General features: G+C 31.8%; 1 protein-coding gene across 17 annotated transcripts in view; it reads left to right on the top strand.

Annotated features, from left to right (window-relative positions):
• ADGRL3 (adhesion G protein-coupled receptor L3) overlaps positions 1 to 22,040 on the top strand; it is a 760,294-nt gene that overhangs the window by 652,224 nt on the left and 86,030 nt on the right. For all 17 annotated transcript variants that reach the window (XM_079153720.1, XM_079153723.1, XM_079153729.1 and 14 more), the window contains 3 exons: positions 2,982 to 3,202; positions 15,261 to 15,327; positions 17,385 to 17,476. In XM_079153720.1, coding sequence (XP_079009846.1) covers positions 2,982 to 3,202; positions 15,261 to 15,327; positions 17,385 to 17,476 — 380 coding nt within the window. The remainder of the gene's footprint in view (positions 1 to 2,981; positions 3,203 to 15,260; positions 15,328 to 17,384; positions 17,477 to 22,040) is intronic.

Here is a 22,040-nt window from a genome sequence, read left to right as displayed (position 1 = left end):
GTACTGAATAGCAGTCCATGGTATAATGTACCACTCTATTTATCCATTAACCTACTGACAGACATCTTAGTTGCTTCTATGTTTGGGTAATTATGAATAAAGATACTGTAAACATCTCATATGCAGGTTTTTGTACAAACATAAGTTTCCATCTACTTCAGGTAAATACCAAGGAATGCAATTACTGGATTATATGGTAAGAATATGTTTAGTTCTTGGAAAAACTGACAAATTATCTTCAGAAATGGTCACACTATTCTGAATGAGATTTACATTACTTCTGAAATTCTCTTTCATAAACTTATCTTTCTGAAAAACTACATATCTTCATTATCTGTTTTTTAATTTTTAAAATTATAGCACTGAATCTTGAGGAAAGTTTAATAAGATTAATATTTAGAGACTGGAGAAATATCATTTCAAACAGATATAATTGTTGTCTTTTGAGGTTTTATAACCTTGAAAAGATAGTCAATATTATCTTACAATCTGCATCTCAAAAATATTTTTCCAAATGATATATTTTGGCAAATAGTACAAACTATAGGTCATTTTTAGAATATATAGGCTCTTCCCAAATTTTGTTTGGTACTTTTTATTTCCTTGGATTCTGTTCATCTCTTTTAGTGCCAACTTTATTCTTGAATGCTTCCTACATTTTTTTCACTACTGAGGAAAGAGGAAAGAAAGAAAAAAAGAAATAAGAAAAAAAAAACAAAAAAAACAGGACTAGCCAACTGTTTTTGGTAAAACCAAACAAATATATAAACAATAGACAACATCGAACATACAGATTTTGTGCCCATTTAAAATTTTCTGAGGCCCTTTCAGTTTAAAATTGGTAATTATGATGCTAGTTTGTTTTCATGATTAAAACTATGGTGAAAAATAAAACTTATTCTTTAGAAAACTTTTGAGTATAATAAATAATTCATTCACATAATGCTATTCTTTAGTATGTGCCCATATGCATGCAGTACTTTATAATAAAAAATGCAGTTGGGTTCATATCTGTGATTATGAATTCATGACTAGGGACTGAAAAGATTACAATTATGGCAAATATATTTTAATTGGTTATCATATACTTATATGCCAATTTTGCCCATAAATGTATCTATATATATCAATAAGCAATCAAAGTACACATTTCTTTCCCCAAAAAGTAAACCCTTACCATAATAAAAATTAATTGCTAAGTTCTAACCTCTAAAAGCTAATAAATGAAAAATTGTATTTTTTTCAATAAGAGATCATTTTATTCTTTTGTTAACCTGCAATTCAAATACTGTGTGATTTCTTTTCATTTAGAAACCTTATTTTTATTTTTGCTTCCTGATGTTACATATGGTATGATGAGCTTCACTAAATATTGTATATTGCACAAAAGTGATTTCTGACAAATAACATAAAGAATAGTGATTGATATAAAAAAATCCGGGTATAGTGAAGCTCAGACCAACTTAGCTTTCCTATTATTGCTGATTAGATGTCCTCTTCTGCATCCTACTTAGTGCTTGAGACCTGATTTCTCTCTCATCCCCAAGGCATTTGACTCCCTCACATCACCTTCATGTCATCTTTCTAATTCAGTGACAGCGATCTACTCTTTTTTACATTTTTTATCCATCCCCCCACCACACTATCTTTTTGGTACTGGGGATTAACCCCAGGGGCACTTAACCACTGATCACTTGCCCAGTCCTTTTTTTTTACTTTGAAACAGGGTCTCACCATGTTACCAAGGCTGGCCTTGAACATGTGATTCTCCTGCCTCAGCCTCTCACGTCGCTGGGATTAATTAGAGGTGTGCACCACCATGCCCACCTGTCACATTTCTTAAGGATCATACTTATCAATAAATGAATCCTGTTCTTAAAATTTTCTGTAAGGTGTTGATGTTTGCTAGTAGGAGCTATAGAATTTAGTGAGTACTTCCTGTAAAAAGCAAGAACTTAAAGCAGTGAGAATTTCAGGAGCTGATGTGAGTGGAAAATTAATAAATGGTTAGCAGAAACTCATAGTACCTTATATAAATGCCAGATGAGGTGGCACATGTCTATAATCCCAGCTACTCAAGATGCTGAGGCAGAAAGACCCCAAGTTCAAGATCACCCTGGGCAACTTACTGAGACCCTGCCTCAAAAATTGAAAAAATAAGACTAGGGCTGGAGATGTAGCCCAGCCCAGCAAGGTAGAACAACCCTTGCTTCAGTCCCTGGTACAAATAAATACATATTTAAAAAATAGATTTCAGGAATTTTTTTTTCTCCTGGTCTTAGTCATGTATGTGCTAATATAAATTAATTAATTAATTAATTAAAACCATTGCTTTATTTGGCTAAGCTTGTTTAGACTGATATTTAGTACAGTGATAAAAATATCAGAGGAAAGAAACAAGGCAGGGAAGCAATAAAGAAGCAATTAGTAATAATAATCTCATCATAAAAGATTATCATTAATTATATTATTTAATTTTAAGAAAATTTATTCCCCTTGGTTTTAATGTTTCTCTCTCCTTTACAATTCAAGACATTTGAGCTGGGCATGTTGCTCAGTGGTAGAATTCTGGCCTAGCATGTGCAAGGCTCTTTGTTAAATTGCTAGCTTCAAACAAAAAAACCTGACTTACTATATAGTAGTACACACGTGACTGACCAGATAAAATAAATTCCTGAAATCCATTTTGAAAATCTTTAGACTAAGCTCAGTAGTAATTATCCATGGGCTCTTAGAATTTTTTCCTAAGTGTCATAATTTTTTCTTATTCTGATGCTATGTTGCCATCTTTAAGTCATTATATATATTAAGTACAGACTTCAAAGATAGACCATGCTTAATTCGTGTTCAACTTTTGTATTATAAAGACCTTCTCTGGATTATTCTTCCTCAGGCCTATCTTGCTCCCACAGTGTTGATAAATACTCATCTCAGTTTTACTGGTGCGGCAGGTATTTGACTGACTCTGCTCCTCTTCCCAGATTGCCTGTGCGGTTTTCGCTGCCCTCTTACATTTCTTCTTCCTGGCTGCCTTCACCTGGATGTTCTTGGAGGGTGTGCAGCTCTACATCATGCTGGTGGAGGTTTTCGAGAGCGAGCACTCGCGGAGGAAGTACTTCTACCTGGTGGGGTATGGGATGCCTGCACTCATTGTGGCTGTGTCTGCGGCTGTGGACTACAGGAGTTATGGGACAGACAAAGTGTGAGTTGATGGCTTTCTCCTCTCTTGTCTCCCTCTCTTTAAATCTAATTGAAATAAAAGCACTGGATTCTCTGCTTTTGTATTACCTCACAGAATTAAAGGAAGGAACTGGAAAAGCAAATGTATATAATTTCAATGTATGGCTACATTTTTGTTGTGAGAAACAAACAAAAAATATCTTGAGATTCAGTTTGATGCTGTTTTAAAAAAGCTTATGTTTTCTACATTGTAACCTCAAGTAATGATAAGGATGTTAATTTTGTTATTTTTCAGAACCTGGAGACATTTGTCCAATTAAGAGCTAGCTATTTGAAAAGCTGTGGGTTATCAGAGGACAGTGAAGTTCCTGACACTAGTGACTCTTTTTCTCCCTGTCATGTCACTCATAATCACTAGAAAACTTTTTAGATCATTAACAGAATTATAAGAGCAAGAACAGGTTGTGTTTTTCTTTTTTCCTCTTGAGTGAGTTTTGGGGTGTAGTGATGAATTTTATTTCTAATATAACTAAATCAATGAAACCAACAAATAGAGATGGCCAGCTACTGAAAAAGTTCAGTTAAAAAAGCTTCTGTGACCAACACAACTGTTAAGATCCAAGGTGAGTGAGGCTTTCAGTAGAAGAGAATGAAAGACCAAAAAAGATCACTGATGAATATCCACACTTGAGACCTAGACCAAGGAGAGAACAGAAAAGTAGGGAAAGAGAAGAGATAAGCAGCACCTCAGAAAGAGAACCTGACTTTGAGGATCAAGGAAAGTGAAAAGAAAATTTCAAGATGGTGGTTCAAAACCAGTGATGATGTATGTCAGTGATAGTTCTAGTAGGATGAACACCAGGGAAAAATCATTTGACCTCTGCAACAGCTATTTTGAGAAAGTGCCAGAAACAGGAGCCAAATTATAAGGTGTGAAGAGATAGGTTAGTCATAAGAAAGAAGAGTCTTCAAGTATTATTCACATACTGCAGTAATTTGATTGAAAAGTAGTGAAATCATTAGCTTATGCAATTATAATAATGAAGAAGGATTTTAGAAGATGAAGTCTTAAGCATGTATAAGGTGAGAAGAATCAAATTGATAGGAGATTAACAGAGAGAAAAATGCCTCAAGCCTTATTTGTATTCAGTGTGTATAGGCTGAATGAAAGGGAAAGGTCTTGGGGGAACTACAAAAGACTAAGCACAAGATTAGGAAGACTTTAATACGGAAGGTGGCTTCAAAATTCACCAAGTAGGAGGGTGTGGTGGTGCATGCCTATAATCCCAGCACCTGGGAGGCTGAGGCAGGAGGGTCCCATGCCCAAGTCACCTCAGCAATTTAACATGATCTCTTCTCAAAATAAAATACGGGTTGAAACAGTAGCTCAGTGGTAGAGTGTGCTTGCCTAGCAAGCACAATGCCCTGAGTCAAATCCCCAGCACTGCCAAAATCTTAAAAAATAAATAAATAAAATTCACCAAGTACATGGTATTAATTTTATAGATGAGAAAATCAAGAACCACAAAAATTAATTGCCTTCCATGGTTATAGAGTTTAGATAATGACAGACAAGTGATAATCCAAGTCAGGTTTATTTTAAATGAAGTACTTTTTTTTTTTCTTTTTCCCAAATGATAAGGTAAATTTTGAAGCACATGAATGTTTCCATCAAGTAGACGGTGAGGACTTGTGTTGAGTGACTAGGTGAGATCACATTGAAAGGACAGATTTGAAAAGCTCTGAAGTGAGCACTATGGAAAAATGTGTTCAGGAGCCAATTAGAGTTTAATAAAAAAGATTTCCAAGCAGCATTGAAGGCTCAGATGAGGTTTGGTAACATCAATTTTTACAGAAGTTAATAAGCCAAATTTCATAACTTTCCACCAACAATCAGCAGGCTGAACATGATGGTAATAAATCAGCTTGCTTCCCAGAAATGAGGATCCATAAAGAGGGAATAGCAAGCAGAGGACGCCAGAATTTTGGGGAGCATAGTAAAAATAGCATATGTGTTGGTGCATAGGCACCAATACAATTATAAGAAGATCATTTAAATTTTGTTGAGGTTTTTTTTTCCCACTAGAGTACAGCGACAGTCTATATGATGCCATCTGTCTAAATGCAATTAATAACAAGTATTGTTTAATCTGTGAATTTTACTTAAATCTCAGTTTATTCTGTGAATCTGAGTAAAAGTTGTGAAAACAGACTAATATTAGAAAAGATCTAAGGTTGCCTCTAAAGATATCTTAGGGGACAGGCATTAGATTGATCAAAGATTAAAACAAATAATTTCTCTATTAGCATAATTCATATACCACTAATCTTCTTTAATACATACACTTCCATTGTTTTTGTCATGTATCTAGTGTTATGCATTCATCACCACTAACTTTATAATATTTTTATTAACCTGATAAGAAACCCACATAAGCAATTACTCTTCCTGAATCTCAGGATTTTACATTTTGATTAATTTATTCTCCCTCTAAGAAATTAACATTAGACTATTTCAAATAGTGTTTTTTTAAAAAATATTTTTAGATGTTGATAGACCTTGATTTTATTCATTTATTTATACATAGTGCTGAGAATTGAACCCACTGCCTCACACATTCTAGGCAATTGCTCTACCACTGAGCCACAACCCCAAACCCTCAAATATGGTTTTTAAGCAGTTCAATTTTGTTCTCTGGAAGGTCCTAATTTGCTTCCGTTTTTGTTTAATATTGATTTTATTTTCTTTTTAGGCATTTGCATATTTTCCTGTTACTGAGCTGACTCAACTTGTTTGCTTGGTGGTTTAGTCATTCCTTTTGAGACAGATGTCATATTTCTGGATAGTAGAAATCTGTCTTTTCTTGGAATCAATAATATACAGTCTCTTGTGACTTTGTTAAAACTGTAGCCATTGTGGCTTTAATTTCCTGCACCATAACTGGAAGGTCTCACTTACTGACATTATTACTGTGTGGGAATAGAGGCTAATTTATTTCCCAGGCACCGATTTAAGTAAGCCTTAATAGTTCAGTTTTACAATTATGATTTTTCCCAACCCCCCCCCAAAAGCAAAACAGATATTGAGAAAAGGGAAAATAAATGAAAGTGAGAAAAGAATAGGGAAAATTTTATTAAAATTCTATCACAGACAGTTGTACCTTTTAAATAAATTATCTACAGAAAGGCATTTAAAATATATGGAAAAAATGTTTAACTCTAGTTTTTGTAGTCCATCCAGCTTCTACAACAGTAACGTTCTGCTTATTGAAGAACCAGGTATTCAGAGAGTGTTATTGAGTTCGTATTGTTTACTTGAGAGGTTGAAATGAATTTAACCTGTTCCTATCAGGCAATCATGTATTCTTAGAAAAATAAACAATGAATTTTTATACAACATGTAGGATTTCTACACATCAAAATATGTATCTTGTTTCTTTTTATCATATCTCTGTTATTTTCACTTTCTGCTGCTGCTGTTTATTGCTTTTATTTTATTACATATGCTTTCTCCCAGGTCCTATTCAGGACATGACTCCTCGTTCATGTAACAACTGTTTCAAGTTTGAGTTTGTTTATTTGCTCGTGCTTCCTTCCTATTACTCCATTGAAATTTTTTAAAGTCTATTATGAACTGGCCTTAGCCAGAATTTAGAGAAATATCATTAGCTATTTTCCATAAACTTTCATAAAGTTCAATGGAAATCTTTTGTCACTAATTTTTGAGATTAGCATGATTCTTAAATTTTTACTGCTCAATCTCATCCACAATCTACAATAAAACCATTTAATATATATTACAATCATCCACGTAATAGACATTTCTCCTTTATCTCCCCTGTGTTTGTTTTATGAACACTGAAGTTTTATGTCTGAAATCTTTAACAAGAATAATAATTGCTTGCATTTCTAAAAAGTATATAATGATATCAATGGAAGGAGATACAATTAGAGATAAAATCATTTTAGTAGTTTAAATAAATGCTATTTTGAGACAGAGGTAACTATCGTATTTTGTCTGTTTGATGGATTATGATGAGTTTTTCTATGAAATGTTATTAGGGCTGTTGAATTTATTATTATGTACAAAACACATACTTACACACAAAGCATACATAATTTGATTCTGAGATGTTGCTTATTTTGCCATCAATTTGCAATGCTTATAAAGAGTCATTATTTTCTGAGGTTTGTTAAACAAAATCTTTTTATCTGACTGACATATACTCAAAGATGTACTTAGAATAACATTTGGACACAATAATCTGACATTTTTAAAAGTCCATTTAAAGAACCAAATGCCAAATGTCTTTTTTTTAAAATAACACTCTGCTAAATCTAAATTGCACCGTTAATAATGGGTATTTATTTCCATTTTTCTCTGTTTTCATTCTTCTCTTGATATCTCACACTTTTATTTATGGGAATATTCAGGAAAACCATTCAATAGGGTACTGTCAGAGGATAATTATAGCAAAGACTGACATTGATGTAACAATATTTCAAACCGGATTGTTTTGGAAATACTTTGGTATCATGTCTTAAACTAATCAGTTTATTTTAATTTTAGTTATTTCAATTTTACCAAAAGTGTAAATTATTTGAACAGTAACTTTCTAATTTAAAGAATAAAATCATATCAATAGTTTATAGCACCTTTCTCCCAATCTCATGTATACAACTGAAAAAGCAGTAGATATCATCATGAGTGGTTTGAAAGAAAGGATAAGAAATATGTATTATAAGTGAGGAGAGTACACAGAAGAAGTTAAACCCCAGAAAATTGTCTAAGAGAAAATCTGAAGTAGAAAATTGGTGAAATGTTTCTAAAAATGTGGATTAAGTCATAAAAATTTATAATCAACCAAAAATCTTTTAGTAGTAAAAGAATAGCCAAGCTCTTAAAAAGAATTAAAATAAAATTTTATGATCTTAAAATTGTTATAAATCATCTACCACATCTTATGTTTGTCTCCCCTTCTCACTAGCTTAAGCGAAGTTCTAAATAGGGTAGTCTTTGTTAGTTATAAGCCCCAAATGTCTTTATTTTCACTTCTTCATCTAACCACTATAAATATTTGAGTAGAAAAATGATTGTTGATTTAAAAAAAATACTTGATTATTAATATTATTCAAGATAGTAGACAAGAAACAGTAAACTGATAGTGTCTACTGGTTATATGCACAAATTTATTTTATGCATTCATTCATAATTTGTAACCACTTAAACCTACTCAAAAAAGCATACTTTGGAGTATTTCTCTAATCAATTATTATATGACATTGTAAAACATTCTTATCTCATTGACATGAACCTTTCTGTATGACATCTGCCTTACTGGATATATTATCTCCATGTGTGTTTAACTGAAATTTGCCGGGTAAGAAATAATACAAATAATGAAAATGAATTTTTCAAAGACATATTATCCCATACATGTATGGATAGCATGTATGTATGGTTATATATTATTTTATTAAAATCCAAGAGCATGTTTTCTGTTTATGCATATTAGAGACTGGGGTTTATTTAGGTAATCATTATATCACTCAGGAATTCTGTCATTGGACATAAAATTATCTTCATATGTAAAAATTCTGGGTTGAATATAAATTTTTCTATTAAGGAATTAGCCATACCAGAACTGTGTTTGATATCAACGGGACTACTTTCCTGTTATTTTAAAAGTGCAATAAAATGTTGAACCTAAAGTTAAATGTTGGTCTTCAGTTCTTATTAGAAATAAAGAAGTATGAAAACTTCCACAGCTCTCATTACATATCCAGAGATCACTTTGTAATATGTAATGACTTCATCAACTGGTATGGCTACATTAAAAAAGATATTAACAAATGATGTTGAGGATGTTAAGAAATCAGAACCATACACATATTGCTTGTGGCAATATTAAATGGTCACCTATCGACTAGAGAATACAGTTTTATAGACCTTTAGAATGTTAAACAGCTGCCATTTGGCCCTGCAATTTCACTCCTAGATATTTACCCAATAAAAATAAAAATATATGTCAACAGTACCAGTGTTCATAGCAGCATTATTTATGTTAGCCAACAATGGAAACACCCAATGTCCATCAAGTGATGACAAAATAAATGAAAAAGGACTCATCTATATGACGGAATATTATCTGAAATAAAGTAGTAATACATGGTAAAAATGAATAAACTTTAAAAATATTATTTTAAATGAAAAAAGTCAATCCCAAAGATTACATATAGCAGGTTCCCATTTATATTAAATGTTCAGAATAAGTAAATTCTTAAAGACAGGAAGTATACTCTGCTACATAGTGGGTAAAGGATGGTGGTGCTATGCAGGCAAGATCTAGGCAGACAACAGGGAATGAACTGATATTTTCATAGTTTCATTGGTGCAATAAAATTGTAAAGTTTTTTCTGATAGCTTTGCAACTCAGATATATTAAAAATAATTGCATTGTATACTTCAAATGAGTGATTTATACATAAATTATATTGCAGTAAAGCTGTTTAGTAATATTAAATTTTCACTAACATTGGGAAGTATTTTTATAATCTATATGTATATTTATATTTAGAAAAATCTGATATTTTTGTTTAAGACATTTTAATAATCTGTGCATTATATACAGCACATTAATTTTTCATGCATTCATTGGGAATTTATTTTTATCATTAAAACGATAGCCCTATTTGGCTTTTTATTCTCTTAGAGAAACATCCAGTAGCCATAAGAATTTTGGAATCAGGTAGGCTAAAATAAAATTCAGGCTCAAGTACATATGACTCCAGTCAAGTCACTTCAGTTTCCCTGAGTTTCAGTTTCCTAATCTGTAAGTAGGGGGTTATTATAAGTACTTCACAAGACTATCGTGACGTTTAAAACAGTGGGTGTATGTGAATCTGTGTATTCACATACATTTATGTATTTGTGTGCATATATATGTATAGATGTAGGAAAGTATGTATGTATGTAAAGTGTCTGGCATATAAAAGCATTTATTATATTGTAAATATCACTGGTCTTTTTCTTTTAAAAATGAAGAAATATAAATTTTATGATTAGCAACATTGTTTTTAATTATAAAATAAGTTATATTAAAAAGCATCTATTTTAGAGCAATAAATTAGATAATAATAATTAGATAATAATTAGATAATTAATAATTAGATAATGATTAATTAATAATTAATTATTAGAGCGATAATTGCAATTTCTATAACACTTTCTATTAACTTATACAAGATGAGATCATTGGAAATACCCTAACATTTAATATTAGCAGTATATCAAATAGTAATGTTGTTCTTACCTTTGCAGTCCCTCATAAGAATATGTGTTTTGTTGTAGAAATAGTGAAATCCTTTTTAAAAATAATAATGTGTTGAGGATATAAAGATAATACAACCTTTATTTGTCATGTCAGAACTAACTTTTAGTTTTAAGATCTAAAAACTGGATAAATTTAAATCCTAACCTTGACTAACACTGACAAAACTCCATTTCTGTATCTCTCCAACATTTTTTAAAATTCATGAAATGTGCTTGCTCACAAATCATTTTACAATTAGATGCATAAGGGTGCTGTGATCAAAATGACATCAAATAAAATATTCTTAACACACTATTCAGTGATGATAGGACTAGATTCATTATGCTTGAAGAGTGTATCTATCAATCCCTTCTCCCCTTCTCTTTCTTCTTTCATGCTGTTTTTCTTTCCTCCTTCCAGGACTCTCCCAACCTTATCAGATAGATAAAGCACAAATACTTGCATATGTTACAGGGAAAAGGAGATTATATAGCTACAAACTCTCATAAACAGCCTGATGTAATTAAACCTTATAAATTCCATGGTTCAATGGCAGCCAAAAATTGTTTATTCGTTATATTTAATACTCATCATGGATAGCTTAGTCTGTGGTTTATCATCATGTAGAAAATCAAGAAGTACCATTGCTAATTTACATTATTTTAAAAAACTTTGGTTAATGGTCAGATGTCTGCTTTGACAAGAGTGGATTAAGCTAACAACAAAACACAGTGTCCCAAAGCATCTTAATGGCACTACATTGCTGACTTGGAATAAGGATCTACAGTCTGGTAGTATTATTGGTATCTTAAAACATTGTAAAATATATGTTTTAGGTGACATTTATGTATGTCAGGTAGTTGGCCTTATAATTCTTCTAAATACAGAAGCATGTCTTTTAAAATGACTGCTGATAATGAAATGATGAGCGGGTTAGGAGCTAGAAGAGAATAAACTTTAGAAGTATGATTTTCTGTTGTCCCATTCTCAGAAGATACTTTATCCCATTTCGAGAAATTAGTTTTTCTCTTTCCTGAGTAAACATGGAGGGATATTTATTGGACATGTAATTGACTTTTTAAATGGGAGAATGATACTGATAACACATTAATGATTAATTTTAATGATGCTTCTTACATTTTGGAATAGAACAATTCTGAAAAAGAATGGCAATTTATCCTTATGGCTTCACACTAGTTCTTTAGGTTGTTGAGAGCAAGAAACTTATTGAGTTTTAGTATTTGAAAAAATGCTGTAGAAGAATTCAAATAACAAACAAATTATATAAATGAAACAAACACAAGTCAAAGTCTATGTTCTATGACAAGTGCTCCTTTGAATTCTAAAAATACTTGACATTGAAAGGATTTTAGTATTTAAGTAAAGATATAGTATGGTCAGAATGCACTTGGTTTTTCAAACCCAAGGCATATCTTTTGTTACAGTCCTTAAACAAACATAAGATGTACAGATTACATATATTATGACTGGATTTTATATTTAAAAGAGAGAGATTTTTAAAAAGTAAACAAGAACAACCTATCAAAATTACTAATTTCACAAGTTCAGTGTTATCTAGCAGATACATTTTCAGATAAACCAGAATATTTTTCAATAGCAGGACTACTTGGCCATTTGTAAGCTGAATTTTGATATTTTTGGTTTGATATTTTTTCTCTAGTTTTATCTCACTATGTTGACCTGGTCTTCCCTTAACCAGTGGTTCTGAAGTGTGTTCAAATGATATTGAGTAGCCAGATTTATACTATGAGGTGGGAAATACATGCTCTGGCATGTATGTGTGTATATATGTATCCATCACATAATACCCATCTTCACATTAAAGCCAAGGTGAATTGTTTCAATATTGGCACAAAGAACTGGGGCAGGAATCGTGCAAATTATTAAGGTAGGTAATGGGAAAAAGACAAAATCCAGAAAGCTTTGAGGAAGCCAGCATGGGGCCAAAAACAACAGCAGGTGTAGCCATATGGCAATCAAATTAGAAAATGCATTCTTGCCACACAGCCTTCCAGAACATAGTAAAGCCCAGACAGTCCTCATGGAGGGATGATTTACTCAGTACATTTTAAGTATTTCATATTGCCTGTCTCACTGTTTAATTCTGAAGGGAATTTAAGTGTATTATACTAAATAGATATTGAAGAATTTTCTTAAAGAATAAAATAATTTCAAATTTCACTTTCACATTTAGAGGAGATCATTATGCTGAAAACACATTTCCAAATAGAGCATTTGCTAAACTGAGATTGTTTTCAAACAAAGATTTGTAAGGCCATAATTTAATGGCATTATTTTATTTAAACATAATTTTAGGTGATATTAAAATTTTTGAATTCTGTAATCACTAATAATGTAATTAAAGTTATTTGCAAATGTCCTTAACCTGTGAAATAACATTTTTCAGATCTTGAAGCATGTTTTTTTATAAAAAGACTTTACTAAAAATGTGTTTCAAGTCTCAGATTGCCTCTCCAAACCTTGTTTGACCTACAAGCAAGGGCTATGCTATTAGCATTCATTCTTAAATATATTATTAGTATTGTATCATGTTGCTGTAATTTCAGCAACATCACTTTGTTGACTGTGTGGATATGTGTGTGTGTTTGATCTAATTTGAGAAAATGTACCTACTTTTTTTTTTGTTTGTTTGAGAACCCAGAGAGATCAATGAAAAAAATCTCTGGTCACTCAAACACATAACATATACTTTTATTAGAGTGGTGTAATGTAATATACCCTTAGTAGTATATGGTGGAATGAAGACAATAATCATATTTCAGCCAGTTTGTTTCAGCTGACAAGTAGCACCACACTTCTAGTTTCTATTATCAACTTTTTTGGACAGCACCACAATAAAAATGTAATTAATTATTCACTTTAATGAATGTTTAATAACTCAGTTATTGATTGCATCACTAAATGCATTTTCTGACACAATTATCATTTTTATTTAGAATAAAACAAGTTATCTTGTTTATGTAAAACCTATGAACTGGTAGTCTCTTAATGCAATGCCAATTGTGCTTCTGTTGAAATTAGTTTACATGATTGTAACTTAATAGAAGAAGGCAAGATGTTGTCTTGAAATTGATTTTTTATGCAGTTTTTCTTTGTCTCATTTTTGCTTAAAACCTGACTGTTAACATTTTCTTAAAAAAATTAAAAGTTCAGAAAAGTTAAAAAAAAAAAAACAACAGAATAAAGACCACTGACCCCATCATTCAGACATTAAACTATTGGAGGTTTGTCATATTTACTTCAGTAGAGTAGACACGTACATGTGATAATGCCTCTTGACCTTCTAATCCTCTCTACTCTCATGTGAGCTGTGACCACTAACATGACATTGACTGATTTTTTTCTTGCCTTTAAAATATTGCATATATATGTATCTATCAAAAATATAAAGTATTAGTGGATAGTATTCATATGTATAGTTTATGTGTACAGAGGTGTGTGTATAGTGTGTGTGTATTTAATACATGCATACATGATATAGATATTTCACTTTACTTTTTCACTCAGTTTTTTTTTTTTTTCTTTTCTTTTTGGTGTTGCTGGGGATTGAACCCAGAGCCTAGTGCATGCTAGGCAAGTATTCTACCACTGAGCTACACCCACAACCTCTTCACTCAACTTTTAAAATTCATTCTGTTGACATGTAGACTACTTCTTTGTTAAAACTATTTTATAACACTTGGTCATAGGAAAAGGAACTATTTTAGCAATTCATTTATAGGTAGGTATTTATAGATTCTTTTCTTAATAGCTTTTCTGGTATTTCATTGTTGCTTAGGTTTAATCACAGGAATGTTTAAATCCTTAGGATGTAAAGGTTTAGAATACATGACAAAACACTCTTGAGTATTTACTACTGGATATGTTTTCTTTTTAATTATGCCTCAATATAGCAAAATGGCAAATAATTTAAGATATTATTTTTAACATAAAATATAATTTGTTCAAATTTTACATTAATCTTTCTTACAACTAGTCACTTCCACTTTGTCTTCCTGTCATCCTGAAGAATGAAAATGTAATTTCCCAGAGGCTTTAAGAATTGGAGGAGTATTAAATGTGGCTGAAATTAAGTGATTAATAATTTACTTTTAGGCCATGAATCAACTTCATGGGATGCTAAGGATCATTTGCAACTCCAGAAGTATGGGCAGTAACAATACACTTTTTAAGACTAGGGAACTCTCAAAGGTTGACTGCCCAACCTAATTAAACTTCAATCTTCTGAAACTAAATTTATTTCTTCTTTGTACTGAATTTCCTCAGATCTTCTTGACAGGAAAATGTCACTTGGCCTGACAACTGATAGACAGGTTATGTAGCACCATAATTGAAGAGAAAAGGATAGCTTAAAGCTACTTGTCTTAATGGCTATGTGTATGGCTTTTTTTTTCCTTCTTTTTTTTTTTCTATCTTTCTTCCTTTTTTTTTTTTTTTAATCTCTTTTTCTTTTTTTTAAGTTTTGTAAGACAGGCACAAAAGGCTTTAGCAAATAGGCCCAATGCCATTTTTTCTGCTTTCTCCAGGGGTAATTATTGTACTCCATCAATAGTGCTGTCAGAAATTGGGCACATAATTCAGCATTTAAATGAACAAGCAATGTAATATTTCCTGTCTCCCAGTGGAATGCTTTGCAGTTCACATTCTTCTCTGTCACTTGCTCTCTCTTGATGTATGTCCCATACCCAGTCCTTGAATGCCTCTCTCCCTTGTGTTTCATTGCAGATGTTGGCTCCGACTTGACACCTACTTTATTTGGAGTTTTATAGGACCAGCGACCTTGATAATTATGGTGAGAACTCCTAATTAACTATGTGTTTCCCAGGTCAAGGCATAAAACTTTTGCCATCCCTATACTAACTATATTTAATTTACATAGGTTAATTTGGGGAAAGCATGTACTTATTTGACCCCATATAACTCAAGCAATTAGACAGTCATTATAGTCTACTTTCATATTACAAAATAGTTCATCAAAATCAGTGAGAAAAGAAAACAAGCATTTGCAAGAGTTTATGTCATGTATTGCTACTCAGGAGTTCAATCCATCATAACCCCTTGGTTGTATAGATATTTGAAGAGTGATGTCTATAACTTTGACAACAGTTTATTTTCATTCTTTTTCTTTATGATAATTTGAGTTGAGAATGGGCAATAATTGAAAAAATAGGATAATATCAGACTATTCCTTCCAGTTTTGTTTTTATAAACACCTTTAAATCTTCAAAATTCAAAAGGATTTTACTTAAAAAATGGCACAACCAAATTAGACATGCATCCCAGAATCATACTTCCATTTTTATTTTTAGAGGCATGGTATCTTGATTTCTAATATTATTTATATTACTTTAGATAAAATTATTGGAAACATTGTTTACAAAAATAAAAAGTTGTTATTCAGTTTTGGAAGTAAAATGTTAGCCCTTTCTGAACAAAATGTAGCTCTGCTGTTTTTTTTTTTTTTTTTTAATCTGAAAACTCTTCGTCCGGATGTGTTTTGAAAATCAGAATGTTCCAGACTTTGGAAAGGTAATATGGTACATATAGTGCACATTACATAACATCTGTAGTGGGGACTAGGCAGTTGCCCAAATTTAAACACATCGACCATTACTCACAGTTCTGAGTAGGCAGCACTATGTAATCAAAGAGCAACATTTAGCAAAAAAAAAAAAAAAAAAAAAAGAAAGAAAGAAAGAAAAGAAAAGAAAAAACAAAACAGGAAAAGTAAGAACAAGTAGTATAATGACTATGGACAACCTTTATGTCAATACAAATCAGGTTTTCCTACCAAATGGAGTTAGTTTAAACTTTTTCATCTATTTATTTATTTATTTATTTATTTATGGTACCGGGGATTGAACCCAGAGGTACTTAACCACTGAGCCACATCCCCAGCCCTTTTTTATATTTTATTTAGAGACAGGATCTTGCTGATTGGATTAGGGCCTCACTATGTTGCTGAGGCTGCTTTAAACGCACGATCCCTCCTGCCTCAGCCTCCCAAGCCTCTGGGATTACAGGCATGCACCACTGCACCAAGTGTGAATTTTTTAAAAACTTTCACTTTTGATACTTTTTTGAATTTACGGATGATTGAGTTAAAATATTATGATGCTGTGTTACAGAATTTCAGTGGGATTTTTAATTGGAATTTCCTAGTCCCCACCAATTCTAAGTTGTAAAATATATAAACTAATCAAATGGTGAAGGGCAATTCAATATGTGCTTTTCTGTACAGTATGCATGTAAGCGATAGAGGTAATTTATACTGGGTTGTTTTGTTCTAAAATATTTTCTCTGGTTTCAGTGATATAACAATATCTCAAGAATTCCCTCTATTTAATAGTTGTAACAGCATCAGAAATTAAGCAGCATTTTCTAATCTTTTTGCATCATCTATTTAAATATGATCAATGCTGATTTTAGTATTTGTATTTCTATAACATTACATTTGAAAATGTATCCCTAAATAATAAATTTGGAGAATTGCTCCAAGTACAGAAATAGTAGCATACCTAGAATAATTATTGCTTTTTGTTTGGTTGGTTTTTTAAAACATATAGTGGGCTTTGAGTTATTTCAAATTGTCCAGGGCATCTTCCTAAAAACTGCTGATTTTGTATTTATGTGTATTTGGCATAGCAGTGCCATGTAACTCAGTGGTATCCCGATTCTCTAAACTGCTTCTTGCCTTTGCTAAAATACTAGGCAGTCATCTAGTCATCCAATTCCTTTAAAAATGTACTGAGAGCTAATTTCCTAGAACAATTCATTTGTTACAGAGAATAGACTTGCTTTTTTTTCCTACTGTGGTTATGCTGCATAACATTACCTTTTGCATTCCAGCTTAATGTAATCTTCCTTGGGATTGCTTTATATAAAATGTTTCATCATACTGCCATACTGAAACCTGAATCAGGCTGTCTTGATAACATCAAGTAAGTGATTTTAATTTTTGTTTTCTACAAATGATGTTACATTTGTACTATTATACTGTACTGCTTTTTATTGTGTTGAAATAGTATGGCAAAATGGCATCAAGATCAATGTACTATCTCTTCTATCTTTGTTGACTACTGAGGTGACTTGATATACCTGAAAATAAATATAATGAAGTTCTCTCTTCAAAAATACTTTTTCCTCTAAACCTTAATTTAAAGTAGGATAAATTTTTAATACCTATATTCACTTTGTCCTGAAAACAAGCACAAAACTTCTGGAACAGGGCAGACTGTGGTTTTGTAGAGTAATACTACATTGTTTACCCCGTGTTTCATGTCCCCCATCAGAGCAACATGCCCAGGGCCAGATGGTGGTTCTACAGGTACCAAAAGGGAGGATTTTACACCACAGGAGAAAACCCCTGAAATTATGAATCTACTGTTTTAAACAGGAGGGATAATTTAGTTGCCCCCCCTTCTCCTGAGAGAGGGCGAAAAACCTCCCAAACATAAACCAGTGAGGTTGATATCCATAATCTGCAATGTTTGGGAACAGAAATATTTCAGATTTTGAAGTTTCTCAAATTTGGAAATATTTTCATAGACTTCACTAGTTGAAAGTCCCTCATCTAAATGTCGAAAATCTGAAGTACTCCAAAATCTGAAATTTTTTTGGTGCATCATGTTTGAATCTTGGAGCATTCAGATTTTGAATTATCAGATAGGGATGCCCAAACTTTTCTTTGAAATATAGTTATGGCTCAGAGCTTTACCCTCTTTGAAATATTAATGCAACCTTCTTGAAGTTAACTCTCTCCAAAAATTTCTTTCTATTCAATCATCTTTTCACTTTCAAAGTTTGTCCTTTACACCAAATTCTATTTTTCTCTGCTCAGAAAGTCCTAACTCTGTAGAGATATAAAAATTTTACACTACTTTTTAGCACTAGTGACAATTTGATTTACACAAAAAGTAGCTGATTTACATTTTCTAGGAAAAATAGTCAAATTCATTGGTATAGCCAAAAACTTTATCTTCTTTGCTTAGAATTCCCAATAAGAGAAAGACAGTAATGTTGAGATGTGAATTAGTCATTTATAATAAATTCAAATTGCATTTCATATAATTTATCTATATTATGTTTAATTTGGATAAACAATTTCATTAAATGGATGTCCATTGAGAAGTTTTGGGAGAGCAACTGTGACTTTCATGTGCTATTAATGTTCTCCTTGACCAACTTCAGATAGCAGTTATGACATCCATTTTCCATCTTTCTGCATGTAGTTCCTGGCCGGTATAATGGCTCTTCAATGAATGTTTACAGAAGAGCATAGCACACTAAAGGCTTTAGTGACAAATTTTATTGACATTAAGTAGTTAATTTTGATGAAGGAGGAGTCATTTGTCTAAGTTAATTGAAAAGGATAGCCATAGAAGTAGAAAAATAAAAAATCATGGAGCAATCTAGGATTTAATCTACTCGAAATAGTAGCCTTTATAATTTCTAATTTGGGTTTGTTGACACAATCATCATTATATTATTGAGCTATGTGCAATTAAAACTTTCTAAGATATAGTGTTAGTTCCATACACTGTTCCTTATGAAATGGAATTTGAATAATAAATAGCCACATAAAATGTATTTTATCATGTCATACTTTTCTCAAATTGGTATGAATTAGATTTCTAAAACAAGTAATTATCATTTGTTATTTTTTAAGGTACCTTCAGAAAGAAGTTAATAAACTTTGATATTTATGTAACATCTTCTGTCAGGCTAAAAATTAGAATAATGGCTCATTCTTTGCCCTTTTCTTCAAATATTCTTTTTGGGCAATATCTTAATTTTTTGTCCAATCTGGGAAAGGTAAAGACCTTAGCTTACCCTGAACTTTAGAACTTGTGCTCTGTACAGGCACATATTTTAAAGGATTAACATGCTTATTATTTATGTGTATTTCTTTGGGTAATGTGGGTTGATATTATTGTTTAAAAGAGCAGTCAAATGCACAAAATTCAATAATTGTATTTAATGGCATTTATGGCATCAAGTTTTATATTACACAGCAAAATAAAACCTTAAATGAGAATATCTTAATTTGAATTCTGTCTAAACTACTTGCTTTGTTATACCCTCTGGAACATGTTTAACTTCACTGAGTCTTCCTTTCATCTTCAAAATAGTACAATAATGAAAGATAACTGATTAAGAAATAAACAGAGGAATATAAAGAGATTCTGATGATGCTTCTAAAAAATTTGAAAGGGAGAGAAATTGGATAGTTTTTGGAGTATAGAGAATGATTTTAGAGGGAAGAAACATGAATAAGGATATACTGATGAGAAAGAACCAGTGTGGGAGGTTAAGAATATGAGCAAGGGAGTAAGATAATCACCGTTGTTATAACCTGAATAAATGTAAGGTATGCACCTAGAACCATGAAAGAGCAGTTCTACTCCAGCTGTATTCCAGGAAGGACACTTTCACCAAACTAGAAAAACCTTTGTCCACTGAGAATGGATGAAATAAATAAAAATAGGTGTGGTACTGATATGGTATAGAACAGTGTAGAGCTGTGATTTAAGGGATTTCTACCTACTTTCTGCAGGTCAAGGGGACTTACTGAAGAGAGATTTGAAAGCTATGTCAAGAAAATATTCCTTAAGGGGCTGGGATTGTGACTCAGTGGTAGAGTGCTTGCCTGGTGGCATGTGTGTGGCACTAGATTTGATCCTTAGCACCACATAAAAATAAATAAATAAAATAAAGGTATTGTGTCCATCTACAACTAAAAAATAAATATCAAAAAAGAAAATAGTCCTTAATATTTTGCAAGCTCTGAAGGATAATTGATTTTCTTAAAATACTTTTTTATTAACTATTTAAGAATTGATTGGAAAGAAATCAAAGGGACAAAACTGAGAAGGAAATAAGTATTTAAGAATAAAAGTGATTTTAAACATTAATCAAAACATAAAATCTATACCTTTTAACAAGAAAAAGTACCTATATAAAATGCATTAGGATATGGTATGGGTGCTATGTCAGTGTTTTAAAGATTAAAGTTTATTTTATCTGGAATTCTTTTTTTTTTTTTCCTTTAGTAAATGTGAAAGGGCATAGAATTTGTTTTCATTAGTATTTTTGGTTTTTATTTTTTAGTTTTTTAAATGTATTTTGTAAAGTGGTGGACAACATGGACCAAAAGACTTTACATGATGAATTTTTTTCACAATATACTGAACAAGGTCTTTGGGACCTATTAATTGTTTCTAAAACAATTTCTTCATCAAATCTTTATTGCTCTTGTTATACAGTTTCTCTCTCTCTCTCTCTCTCTCTCTCTCTCTCACACACACACACACACACACACCACACACAATTCCCTTGTGTAAAATATACTTGTTTCTCCCTGTTTTCCTTGCCAGCATTTGCTTTAAGCCACTGTCTTCTTTGGCATCATCATGGCAGTGATCTAATTTCTCTAGTCATTGATTCTTGCTCCTCTGTCTCCAGCTAGAGATTTAAATCCAGTCATGCAACTCTTCTGGATAAATCTTCTCAAAGGGTCTCAGGGTCCCATTACCTTAAAGTTAAAAGTCCCAACACAGCTGTTGAGCTTTCCTGATCTGGTGCCTCTTTCTTCTTTCATTTTGTGCCATGGACCCTGGGCTGTTCTGGTTGTGCTCTTTTACCCAAGTCTGGTATCTGCTTTTTCTCTATTCACTTTTTCTTCTCTGATACTATGCATGACTGATTCCTATTGAACCGAAGTAATTTAAATATTATTTTACTATTTTCAAAAATAACATAATTATTTTTTCATTCCAAACTAACTTCAGGGTCATCATAATAAACCCCTTTCATTTTAACAGAGAACATTTATTTGGCTAACTCATTGCTGTATTAATGATATACTCTCAAATAAAATAAAACAATAGAGTGAAGTATGAGTAACACAATTACAGAGGAAATAAAGTATACCAAATCTCAGGTTTTTCTAAAAAAGTAATTAAAATTGAATAACACATGTCTGTTTGCTGATTGCTTACTTGTCATTTGTCTCTCTTCATCAGAATAGGTAATTATACTTAGAGGAAAGAAGTAATTCATTTGAATTTTCTAGTTGAGTTTCTCACAGATTGAAATTGAAGCTTTCAGTGATTATAGCTAAAATCTAACCTAATTAAAAATAATATATGTAAATATGAACAAAACTATTAATGAATTGTTACCAGATGGAATTAACTTACAGTATAATGACATGTAAAACTTGAATTTGTAAGAAGCTTCTAGAATACTTGATATTTGCCTTAAAGTATTTTCTGTAATTACCCACATCTATTTTTGAAAATATTCAAAATGTTTTTTTCTTGCAGCACTGGGGTTTAAACCTACATCCTTGTGCATGCCAGGCATGTGTGCTATTACTGAGCTATATCCCCAGCTCTTTTATTTTATTTTGAGATAGGTTCTTGAGCATCTGACCCACCTACGTGTGAATTTCTCTTCTATCCTGTGATGGTTATATGACCTTGGCAAATTGTATCGGACCCT

This window comes from Sciurus vulgaris (genome assembly GCF_902686455.1).
Source record: "Sciurus vulgaris genome assembly, chromosome: 9".
NCBI classification, from domain to species: domain Eukaryota; kingdom Metazoa; phylum Chordata; class Mammalia; order Rodentia; family Sciuridae; genus Sciurus; species Sciurus vulgaris.
Note: the sequence above shows the minus strand (reverse complement) of the source record. Positions and strands in the feature narration are given on the sequence as shown.